The sequence below is a fragment of the Melanotaenia boesemani genome, chromosome 12 (genome assembly GCF_017639745.1).
Source record: "Melanotaenia boesemani isolate fMelBoe1 chromosome 12, fMelBoe1.pri, whole genome shotgun sequence".
NCBI classification, from domain to species: Eukaryota; Metazoa; Chordata; class Actinopteri; order Atheriniformes; family Melanotaeniidae; genus Melanotaenia; species Melanotaenia boesemani.
This window is the reverse complement of record NC_055693.1, coordinates 9,518,453-9,530,248: the sequence shown is the minus strand read 5'-3', so window position 1 is coordinate 9,530,248 and position 11,796 is coordinate 9,518,453. Positions and strand designations below refer to the sequence as shown.

The following is an 11,796-nucleotide window of genomic DNA, read 5'->3' as shown; positions in this document are numbered from 1 at the left end:
TTACTGTCTTCCAAAGAGGCAACAAAAAAAAAAAAAGAAAAAGCAAACAGGCACAGATGATGCAGTTCTCTACGTCTCCCCATTTCTTCGGCCATGACGTACTGAGCTGGTGTGGGAAGCCAAGAAACCATGCTGTAATTTCCCAAACAAATGTTCCACTTTCGAATGACGATAAATACGTGATAGTGTAATTATGTTGAATGTGAGCACTGTGTTAACAATCACAGGTCAGGCAAAAGGTCAAGGACTGAAGTTTTTGTCTTGACACAGAAATGTCTGAATGGAGGGGCTCGATCGGAGAAGTAAGACTCCCAACGAGCCGACGGTGGCTTTAACAAACCAGTCGTGCATCATTATTGCTGGCAAACCTGTTTATTTACATAGACATTTGACATTGGCATATGCTTGTTGTGTAGGTGAAGGAGGAACATATGATTGCTATCTGGCTGTCTCAATGGACAGGAGTAAATTCAGGCATACTGGAAAGCTGCATAAAACCAGAGCAATCATAAGGCAAGAAAAAAAAAAACTCATAAAATATGTATAAATCTGCACTGACCACATGTTAACGTACATTCAGTCAGTAAATAAATAACAAAAAACTGTTAAAATGAAATACATAAGATATGACTGTTGTCTCCTGATGCTTCAGGGTACAATAAAATGAATTTGAGCCACACACACAAAGCAGCATTGCATAGTTTTGACCCAAGACCTAAACCAGAGCTCTCCAACCGGTCAGGTTCTCATACAGTAGGTACAGGAGACGGATCATTAACACAGAGTAGAGGAAAAAAAGGAACAATTGGATGTGTGGAGGACATTGATGAAAGGGACTTAAAAATGTCCAGTCTTCCTGCTATATTTGCACATGGTTTTTGCTCTAATGCTTCAAGGTCTGCTGTGCAGGTGTGGCTCTCTAATTTAACCGCTAACACTCTGTGCTTGTTTTATCATAAAACTGATGCAATATTCATTCTACCATTAATGACGCACCATGTAAAGGTGGCCATAGAGTGATAAGACATGCAGCAGTGCACCATCCACAGCAGCTAAGAGGTTAACAGCAAGCTAATAAACATGGAAGTAAACAAAAATGTGTTTAAAATACTGAAATTGCTGAGTGAGTTTTATGAGGAAGGAAATGCACTGGACTTGAGGCCAAGGGTAGACAATGCACTGAATGCATTCATAAATTTTGTTTGCTTGTGTGCATACTCCACAACACAGTGTGGAAGCATGGATAAATATGACTGAAATAAATCCTGACCTACAATAATTTAATAAAGTAATTATAAATATATAGATAAGCTGACAGTTAATTTAAGAAATCATTTTGATCACAATATTTTTTATTCCATTGAAGATAATTTTGCCTAATGCCACATTCATTTTAAGTTGTTAATTATTCCACAGTGATTCCCAGCTGTAAGTAAGTAAGTTTAAATAAAGGGGTGTTATCTAAGTCAGTCAAGAGAACTATCCAAAGCATTAAAACAAAAAACAAAAAAAGCCAATAAAGTTTGTTGAAGTTTATTAAAATTTATTGAACTTTACCCACTCATCTATAAATGTATACTAACTTGATTTACTTCTGGTTTAATTTGATAATCTATCAGGTCGAAGTGTACCGAAGATGTCTGTTAATAGACACATTAGCATCAGAGAAGAGTGACTGCCATCTAGTTTTACACCTTATCATTCCTACTTACACTTGGCTCGTTATGCCTTTCATAAATTAGTCATTCTTTTGCACAGATAAAAACAAAGTTTCATTGTAAAATTGGAATCTTTGGAACTGGAAAGCAAGTGTTGCGTTTGCACAATAATTCTGCATAAACTCAAAGTTTTAAACTGTGTGTATCTCAGATCTTGTGTTAATATTTATTTGTGCAGGTGCAGTCAGTGTGGGTTTGTAAAACTGGCCTTCTTGCACATTGGACTGCAACCTAAATTATGGTTGCACTGAAAGAAAGTATAAAACATGATAGCACAACAGTAGGGAAAAGGCAGCTTCCAATATCATTCCAACAAGGTCCATAAATGATTCAGGCTGCAGCAGTTTCATCCAAGTCTGAATTAGGATCTGTCCATTGATGCTGGGGTGAGTGTGTTTTTTTTTATTATTTTTTTTCCTGAACTGGGAGGCTTGTGTCCACTTAGTCCTTTAAATCAAAGTCCGTATTTCCAGAACATGTCCAGGGTACCAAACTAAAGGTCCATTTGTCCTTTGTGTTTAGCATATTTGTCAGACATTGTAGTCTGGCGCTTTGCCCAGCGGTTGCCTCAGTCTGATTTGCAGGGTCATGAAGGCCCCAACGGCCACATGGAAGAGGATTTGCCACATGTTCCTCAGTTCATACAAATACATGTTGGACAAACAGATGAGTGCAAATGCCAGGAAGGACTTACTGTTCCTCCAGACAGAGAAGTAGGAAAACAGGTAGCACTGAAAGGAGAACAGCAAAGAAGCGTTTAAATCCTGCACAAACAGCAATATTGACCAGTATTACATCTTCAGAAGAAATCCTATTAGATGAACGCTTCCCACATCTATTTAGCCAATTTGTGGTTTTCCATTTATTATCAGGAGCTGCACAAAAGGAGCTGATGAAAACAACCTGAAAGGCACTGAGCTTTGGCAAATGTTTGTCTAAGTGACAAGCTGCTGAGCTGTAAAGTGCAGAGCTGTTAGTCAGCCAGGAATGGGCTGCCCTTACCGCAGACGATCACTTACCTGATACAGACAGGCTGCTGTGCCGAGGAAGAAGGCAATCACATAATTAAAGTCTTCATCATCATTCTGAAGAAGAAAAGGTCCAGAAAGAAGACTTAGGTTTTTTTTTTTTTTAGCACAAGTGTTGACAAGTCATCATGAAACAGGCATGAGAACATTCTGAAGGTCCTATACTTATTTTTATCCTCTTTTTAATTAAATTCTATACTGAATGATTTTGCATGATGCTTTTGCTGGAACAAAGGTCAATGAGATGGGAAACATGAGCATTTAGACAATTAGGTTATCTTAAGTATCTTATTTGGAGGTCAAACCAAAATAAGCACACACACACAATGCCAGTAACAATCTAAGGATGCAGGATGTCAAAACTGAGCAAGATTTTTGGCTAGTTTTTTTTACTATGTTGATATGTGTATTCTAATTGTGATTAGATGTGCTTTTCATTATGCGTCTACTTGTTTGATCTTAGCACCTCCAGGTGAGGATGGAGGACCAGAAACTAAATGAGAAATCTTTGCTTTGTATTACACAGACTAAACCTACACATGGGAGGCAAATGGTTCGTACAGAAAAGACCACTGGATAGGATACACCAGTTTTTCCCTGCTCTACTGTAGGTAGGGAACAATTTCTCAGTCACTCAAGGAAAATGAATGTGCATAGGCACAAGTTGGCATAACAAAAAGCATTCCAAGTTGAAAATCCTCATGTCTTTTGACACCAGTTTGTTTAAATGGGATCTCCAATATATCCTCACCTGTAATATACTCTCTATAGCATGGACCCCACGCAGCAGGTTCAGTCCTCCACAGAGGATGCTGAGGACACACGATACAATGCCTGGGAGTGTCACTGGTTCCAGCATCTGTGTGGGAGCTGGAAGAACGCCGAATCACAGAGTGTAAATGCTTTGTTATATTAGATACTTCATACAGCGATTTTTAGATCACCACACATAAATATTCAAATATATGCTCCCTCAAAAAGCATTTATAAGCCAAGCACACATTTTTAGAGCATCTAAATTCCAAGATGTCCTGGCACAGAAAAGAAGAGATGTTTCATGTTTTATCAGATTAGATAACTTCATCCCTCAGAACAAAATGATTTATGTTCTCAGAAAACAGACTGGCAAAGTCCACAGAGAGGAAAGCAAGCATGGAGAGGTGCTCTAAAAAATGTCAGGTAGAGCACAACGGCTCCAAGTGACCCGAGTACTGAGATGTTACAGAGCATAGAAAAGAGTTGTTTATAAAACATCCACAGTTAGTAAGCTTCAAGAAAAACAAAACTTAAGACTGTTTAACTGAGCAAAGAAATGTCTGATTATCAAGCACGGTGTTTCCTTCCCCCTTTTTTTATCCAGCTGAATGTAATCTCTACAAGTATTCAACTACAATATTAAAATGTGTCATTTTATTTTATGTAAGAACACTAGAACAAAATAAGAAATATTTTATAATGTATATTATTTGAAGTGATTCTGGAAAGTGTAATCACACATGTTGCTGCTGATGGGATTCATCTGTGCTGCACTACAACTGAAAATAGCTTCATGCTTTAATCTCTACAGGTGTAAACAGGTTGACATCTCTAAATAATCAAATATTTAATTATAAAGTAGAATGATCCAACCAGTGTGTTGCTCTATGCTGTAGTAGAAAAGAAAAGGTGCAATTATGTCAAAGTAATAATTGTCCATTCTGGGCTACTGTAGTAGCATAACACTGCAACATGATGGAGGGGTGAGGAGGGGTTCTCATTACAGGTCAAGTTAAAATGCATATAACAAAACGTCGGAAACCATGACTCCATATCTACTGTTGACAGTTTCTTTAGGGACAGACTCTCCAGTTGCTGAAGATGAAAAACTGATGGAAAACATTTATCTACTAAATCTCCCATCAAAGTCCATAAAATCGGAAAAAGAAGCAACAGAAAAGTTGTTTTTATTAACACCAGAAGAATTCTTGAGAATCTGCTAATGTGAGAATGTGGAAAAGTCAGACATGCATCCAACATGATATTTTTTTCATGGAGATGTAACACAAGTCCAACAAGACAGTAAAAAGCAACGTACATATCCATGAAGAAGAAAAACTCTCCAACATGCCCAGGCAGACAGTGACATGCAGCCCCTTTGGAACATGTCTGGTAATTTTCAGGGCTGCGGTGCATGTGTGCAAACAGCTGCTGCGTGTGGTAGCAGCTCCAGTGCCACTTACCTATGTCCTTGTATCTAGAGGGTGTGTGTACTGAGAATCCATTGATAGCTTGCAGGTCCTCGGGGGACAGCTGATAGGGCGGCCGCAGCTTGATCTCAGTCTGCATGTCAGCCAGGTTGATCTTGGCGGACAGAGAACGAGGGGTGTTGTAGCGCTGTTTGGTCTTCTGGATGAAGGTGTCTGGGGGAGGACAGTCAGCATAACAACTTAGATTAGAGTGAAATTCATCTCGGATACTCAAAGCAAGTTTTGTCATTGTTTAGGTAATTCTGGATCTGATTCTGGTTCCAACATTTACAGCTGGATCTGAGGTGTTATCATGATTGAAAACATACACTGCCAGTCAAAAGTTTGGACATTTTTTCTCCTTAGATTCTTTGGGAAAGTGTGTCCAATATTTGACTGGTACTGTAGCTTGTTTATCAAAGTTTTTTCTTTGTTTACATGCTGTTGTAGCTACAGAAGTGGCAGCAGGAGTAGTACGTGTTCAGTAAACATCATTATCCCCGTGCCTGCCCCCTTAGTTACCCTCCAGGAATTCAAACAATCCAAAAGACCCTTTAATCAAATCCTCTATTTTTCAGGGGGATGCTTTCCCTGGGAGAAAACTTTCCCTTCTTCTGAATAATTGCTAAATATTTGGATTTATTATGGGTGCAAAACTAATTTAGTGGCACCCAATATTAAGAATCAAATGACTGGAAATAATCATGCTATCTCCACTTTCAACAACAGACAACATAATTGTTCATTATACAATTGGACAAATTGTAAAACTCCATGGGACTTACCAAATTCTATGAATGAATATGGTCGAATGGCGCTGCTGATGCGTTTGGTGTCATAGGTGACGATAAACTCTTTCTGCAGCTCATCCAGGAAACAGAAGGCCAGCACGTTGGGGTAATTTGCTGTGCACACCATCAGATATCCAACACCCAGTGAGCTTGTGAAACTAAAAACCGCACACACATGCACAAAAATGATTGCTTTTAATCCACTGCACCTCTTTTTTTCTGTGGTAAAACACCTGGAAAAACTCATTTGGACACAGAGTTATAAAAGCTAACATAACAGTTCTGATTCTGCTGGTTACTGCTCTGCTCAGCTCCTTTTCAGCACAGCTCTGCTTTTACAAAGTTACCACACTTAGACACTACTTACTGGCCTTGCAGTTTTAATTATTCAACTAAACGCTTAAATTCCCCAAACTTATATCTTTTCTATATTTTATATCTTTATTTTTTACTTATTTATGTGTGCTTAAGCGGAGAAACTCCTCAAAATTTCATTATGCTTGCATAATGACTATAAAAATAGAAGCTGATCTGATGATTATTTTCAAAGATCAAGAAAAATCTGAAGTGTTTACAATACCTGAAGAATCAAGATGTATCTGACATGAGGATAGCTGTGTACCAAGTAGCTGCACACTCAGAAAGAAGGCCCTCAGTTCAGCTACATTTTATTTTTAACGGTATAGATTTGATAAATAATGGCTTACTATATTGTCGTAAAATGATTACTTCTGTAATAATTCCAATGGCCTTATATTATAAGCATATAAATGATATCCATTTAGTCTGCAGCTCGCTAGTGTATCACTTGGCCAACACAAGAGACCAATGAGACAACCAACCACTCCGGCTCACACTCAGTCCTAGGTTGAAATTTTGCATGTGACATGGGAAAAAGCAGGGGTATGCACAAGAACAACATTTACACTCCACATTCAAACCAGAAACCTCTTGGCCTTGAGACAACAGTGCAACCCACCACACCACTTTGAAGCCTAACCCTATTTATGCAATATGCTATATGGGACATTGCAAAATGAAATTCCAATAGAAACACTCCTCTATAGTCTATTTTCAGCATTTCCACTTCAAATAGTTTCAGTATTTATTGCAAAAATGTTTCCCAAACAATGACTGTTTGTTTTACCTACAAACAAAATTGATTTAATTATATTTAACACATCAACGTGTTAGTAATGTATAAAATCACTAATTTGAGGCCTAATACTGAGCTCTGTAGAACTCCACATTCTATTGGGGAGTATAATTTATTGCCTTAATTGTTCACAGTGTTATTGCTTCCACTTCCATATCTCTTATACCATATTTATTTTGCTGTGACAATAAAAAGCTGTACGCTATTGTAGGAAATATCTATTTTAAAATCAATAAACACTCCAGTGGTCTTGTTGTGATCTGTTGCTGCTGTAATGATCATAGAAATTCAGTGACAGCAACTGATGCCGGCATTTGTGTGAAGAATCCATTTAATTTGTTATGTTCTGAAAAGTTGTCTAGTTCCTTTAAAATAAAAATAAAAAAAAACATTTCTCCTGGATATTAGCTAATCGTGACAACATTAACACAGGTCTGTAATTACAGAAGTTGTATCTACGCCCACTTTTTGTAATGTGGATTTTCAATTAGTGTATGAAAATAGCTGAATGGAAAACCAGACCCATTAGACGCCACAGAAACAATTTAATGCTTGTGAAAAGGAAAAGTGGAAATAAAATGTAAATTCAAGCGCACTGGAAACTAGTTCAGCAAAACTTCAGCAAACAGAAATGACAAGCTTTACAAAAGCAAAGCTGTTAGCAGGACTCTTAATTGAGATTAGCTTTTCAGAAGCCTGAGTTTCTGATGCACAACATGATCTCTGTCACCTGCAGGTTGATTTATTCAGTTTGTTTTCCTTCATTTTATATTTGACGAGCACTCTTTCAACTCATCTAAATGAATAGTCAGTCCCACTTTATGGAGTTCCAGCTGAAAAACTGGTACCATCCATGACTTTTCTCTATTAACCAGCCCTCACTAGAACAGTGGTGGTTAAGAACACATACACATAACATTTGAGCAATTTAGGAAGTCAAGGTTGGTCTATCAGATCTATGTATCTTATATATAAAACAGCAGAAACTGTTTGCATAAAACAATAACCAGACTAACTTTGCTTTTAGGGCTACTGAGATTCTCATGGTAATTTATTCTCAAACAGAATATGAGATGGAAATTATAACATGACAGCCACTAGACAACCATGATTATCACAGATGAACTTGAGGTTTTAAATACTGCATGAATCCTTCTGACCTTCACTGTCTTCACATTTTTAAAGTCATTAAAGGCTTTAGGCTCATGAATTAAAAGAAATGCTTAATAAAAGGAAGCTTGGGCTGTTGGGAAAATAGAGCTGCTTCACTGAATGCTGACACCGAGTTTCTTTTAAGGTCACATTCTGTGTTTAAATAGGACTAATTAGCTGTTAACAAACAGTGCTTGAGAGGGTTTCATAGTCTTTTTCTAGAGTCCTGGCTGGGATTTTAGAAATGGTGTGACAACTCAAATGAAACCCTGGGTGGAAATTGATTCTGATTAGAGGGCATCTTTCTTTAAAACTGTCAGCAGGAGTTGAGACAAAAGCAGGAAACTGTTAGATTCTTTACTTCTTACTACATTAAAATTGTTATGAGTGAATGCAAATATGTTTTCCACTTAAAACTAACCAGTATCCACATGTATATTAGAAGTGTAACTTGAGGACTTAGTACCAATCTGTGTAATTAATCTGACAGTCCCTTTAATAATAAGTATAGAATAAGACCTACTTGACATTATATGGTCCAGACTTGAGTGTGCACCGGTCAGGGAACTGGCTAAGTTTCTTGGAGAGACCTTTCAGGTGCCTCTTTGTTTCTTGAAGCTCTTTGTCCTGCTCATAGTCAGTAGATGCTGAAAGCGGCAGGCCATCCCTGACACGAACAACAGATGCAAACACCACCATCGACATCTTAGAGCTCTGGCTTTCTCACTGAAGGCCTGCAAACACAATGAATGAATAATAATATTAAATGTGTTAGTGCTGTTGTTGAGGCTATAGCTTTGCCATGTTGGGGAAAAGGCTAAGCTCAGTGTAGTATGCATAAAGATCTGGTTTGTGATGAGGTGAAGGTAACTGTTATAACAATAAGGAAGATTGTATTGTGCCACTATTCTCTGTCTTTCCATCTATGCTTCTTTGCTACTTATTGTTAGTCTTCTTCGCATGCACCTCTACTTGCTGTGATTAAATAGCCTCAATCCTTCACTAAGCATTGGCTGAAAGAAACACAGATGTATACCCAAAAGGCAAATTGAGATCCAAGACCTAAGAAAATTTGACTTTAACCAATGTCCTGAATTTTTGCAGATTTGAATAATAAGTAATGAGATCATTAATAGATAGAAAATTATTAGACACTGTCATTTAATATGAGAACAATTAAGTACTCATAAAGTTGTACTTTTCACCCCATGAGGTCTAAACAACAGGTAAGGAAAAATACTATTTTCAATCCAGAGTCTCAGTTATAATACTATATTATGCAATTGTTATTTGCTTTCATAACCATCTTAGATGTAAAAGAGGGTAACCTGATTGAACTTATTTTGCTTTCTCTTTCATTATATAATTTTCGTGGTAACTGCAACCCCTACTTCATTGCAAGAGTAAAGTTCCTGCTGAAATACTGTTTTTCACCATTAGCTTGTATGGAATAGCATTTAACAAGTTATCTGTATAACACACACATCTCTTAATTATATTTACTGGGACTAAAAGATTTCTTTAGTTTTGAATTTTAATGGTGGTTCAGAGATGGACTGGTTGTGAAATGAAATAAATGCATGTACAATATTCTTGACTTTTTACTGGATTTGTAAAAGCTCTCCCCCTTAAGCAAGGGTGCCTAAGTCCGGTCCTCGAGACCTACCATCCTGCAACTTTTAGATGTAACCCTTCTCCAACACACCTGAATCAAATGACTGGCTCTTTACCAGGTCTCTGCAGAGCTGAATGACATGCAGATGACATTTGATTCAAGTATGTTGGAGAAGGGTTGCATCTAAAAGTTGCAGGATGGTAGATCTCGAGGGCCTAACTTGGGCACCCCTGCCCTTAAGTATACATCCCTTATAATGTGGGTAAATAGGACTAACAACTAAAGAAGAGCAATTAAGAACTCATTAAATTATTATTCTAATTATGTTTTCCCTGCTGATCATGGGCTAATATAGACTACAAATTGGTTAATTGTTCGTTTATAGTCATGAGTTCCCGTGTGTCCTATCATTAACAGTCTCCATAATTAATCTATTAAACCCTCGTCTGATTGATAAATTAACACTGTTTGTCAGATGGTCGATTAGGTTAGAACCATGGATAGCTCCTTGTTGTGAATGAAGAAACGTTGAAAGGAAGTGATTTGACAAATCCATGCACGACATGAACCTACTGCACTCGTGGCAAATTAAATTTCAATGCAAACTCCAGCTTTTAACATGATCGATTAGTTAAATAAAATTAAAAACCGAGTGACAAAACAGCGCTTAGGTTAGTAAGCTTGCACAGTTTAGGTCATGGAAATATCTACATCAGCCAACCAAGTTGGTACAGTGGCAAGTTGTACACTGTAAAAGCCACTTTCGTTCTGTGGTGTAAAAAATAAAGAAATTAATTACAAATTCTGGTAAATCAGTAGAAAAACATGCCTTCAAAAACCAGCAAACAACATAACCAGTTTTACAGGCTAGCATCTGTTAGCGTCAAGCACTTGTTTCCGGCTAACTTTAGCGTAATTAGACCAAGGAGCTAACAGCTATCACTAAGCATGTCCACACATTCAAGCAAAATATTTCAAGAAGACTAAATAAAAGTCACATATCATACTAACTATAATAGTTGGCTAATAAATAAATACCTGATAAAAGAGTGTAGCATCATGCGGACATGAAAAATATATGAAGTACAGCTCTGAAACTGTGCAGGGAACCGTGGTAGCTAGCAAGTAGCAGGCAGGGTTGTGATGATGCTCACGTTTACGTGGCTGCAACGCTGTGCATTATGGGTAAACACATCGCGCTAGAACGTCACAGATGAGGTTGAATTTAATTAAAGTTAAATAACATAACATACTTGTAGGCTCTTTTATAATAATAATAATAATAATGACTCTTGGAATTTTTAAGTCCCATTAAGAGCCCTCAATTTAATCAGATATCAAATTTGACTTCTTTCACAATTAATTAATATTTAATGATATTAATTTAATTAACACCTGCAAATTATGATTATATATATATATATATATATATATATATATATATATATATATATATATATATAGGAAATAAAATAACCTCTGTAGCAAACAACCCCCAACTGAAACACTTATCCAGGGGTAAGATTGGAAGGGTAAGATTATGAATGTTGCAGCTCACATAGAGATATTTCGAAGTTGCTGTGCTGACACTAATTAAAATCTTGTAAAAGCAAATGTCTTCCAACCTTGATAGTCTTCCTCTGTCACATGGCATTAGCACATAAGATATGCTAAAATTCAGCATAATACCTTCTATACTCCAGCAAAACCACCCAAGCCAGCTGAGAGCCATGATCTCCTTTGCATGGCTTGCTTCAGTCCCCAGGGCTTCCTCCAGTTTGGACATGCTCCAAATACCTCACCAGTGATGCTTCCCGGAAGTATCCCAGGCACACACCCCAATCACCTCACATGGATCATCGTTTACAGAACATATCTGGTTAATAAAGATTTTGATTTTCAAACCCTAGACATGGACCTCTGTGATGAGCATTCTTCCTAGATCCTCTTGAAGCATCAGCACTTAACTTCTCCTGTTTCAATTAATTTCTGATGTCCTTCTAAGGTCATTCTGAGATTTAATTTGCCTTTCAAAGCAGCAGCTAAAACAGGTTTTACTGAAAGCTGTAGCATTTTGTTTTCACTTTTTTCCCCATTTTGTTCCTCTTAAT

General features: G+C 37.3%; 1 protein-coding gene across 1 annotated transcript; it reads right to left on the bottom strand.

The window, feature by feature from the left end:
• Positions 1–359: 359 nt before the first annotated feature.
• Positions 360–10,861, bottom strand: sec22a (SEC22 homolog A, vesicle trafficking protein). Its single transcript, XM_042001035.1, has 7 exons — positions 10,724–10,861; positions 8,594–8,804; positions 5,757–5,920; positions 4,966–5,145; positions 3,498–3,616; positions 2,738–2,803; positions 360–2,449 (listed from the first exon to the last, which is right to left on the bottom strand). The coding sequence occupies exons 2-7, from the start codon at positions 8,773–8,775 to the stop codon at positions 2,249–2,251; spliced, it is 912 nt and encodes a 303-aa protein (XP_041856969.1). The 5' UTR covers positions 8,776–8,804; positions 10,724–10,861; the 3' UTR covers positions 360–2,248.
• Positions 10,862–11,796: the final 935 nt, after the last annotated feature.

Bases quoted from the DNA above. Each gene is read 5' to 3' on its own strand.
- sec22a (XM_042001035.1), bottom strand. From the start codon at position 8,775: ATGTCGATGGTGGTGTTTGCATCTGTTGTTCGTGTCAGGGATGGCCTG. The intron at 5,921-8,593 runs GTAGGTCTTATT...TGCGGTTTTTAG, and splicing joins TCTGGACCATATAATGTCAA to TTTCACAAGCTCACTGGGTG. The intron at 2,450-2,737 runs GTAAGTGATCGT...TTCTCCTTTCAG, and splicing joins CAGCAGCCTGTCTGTATCAG to TGCTACCTGTTTTCCTACTT.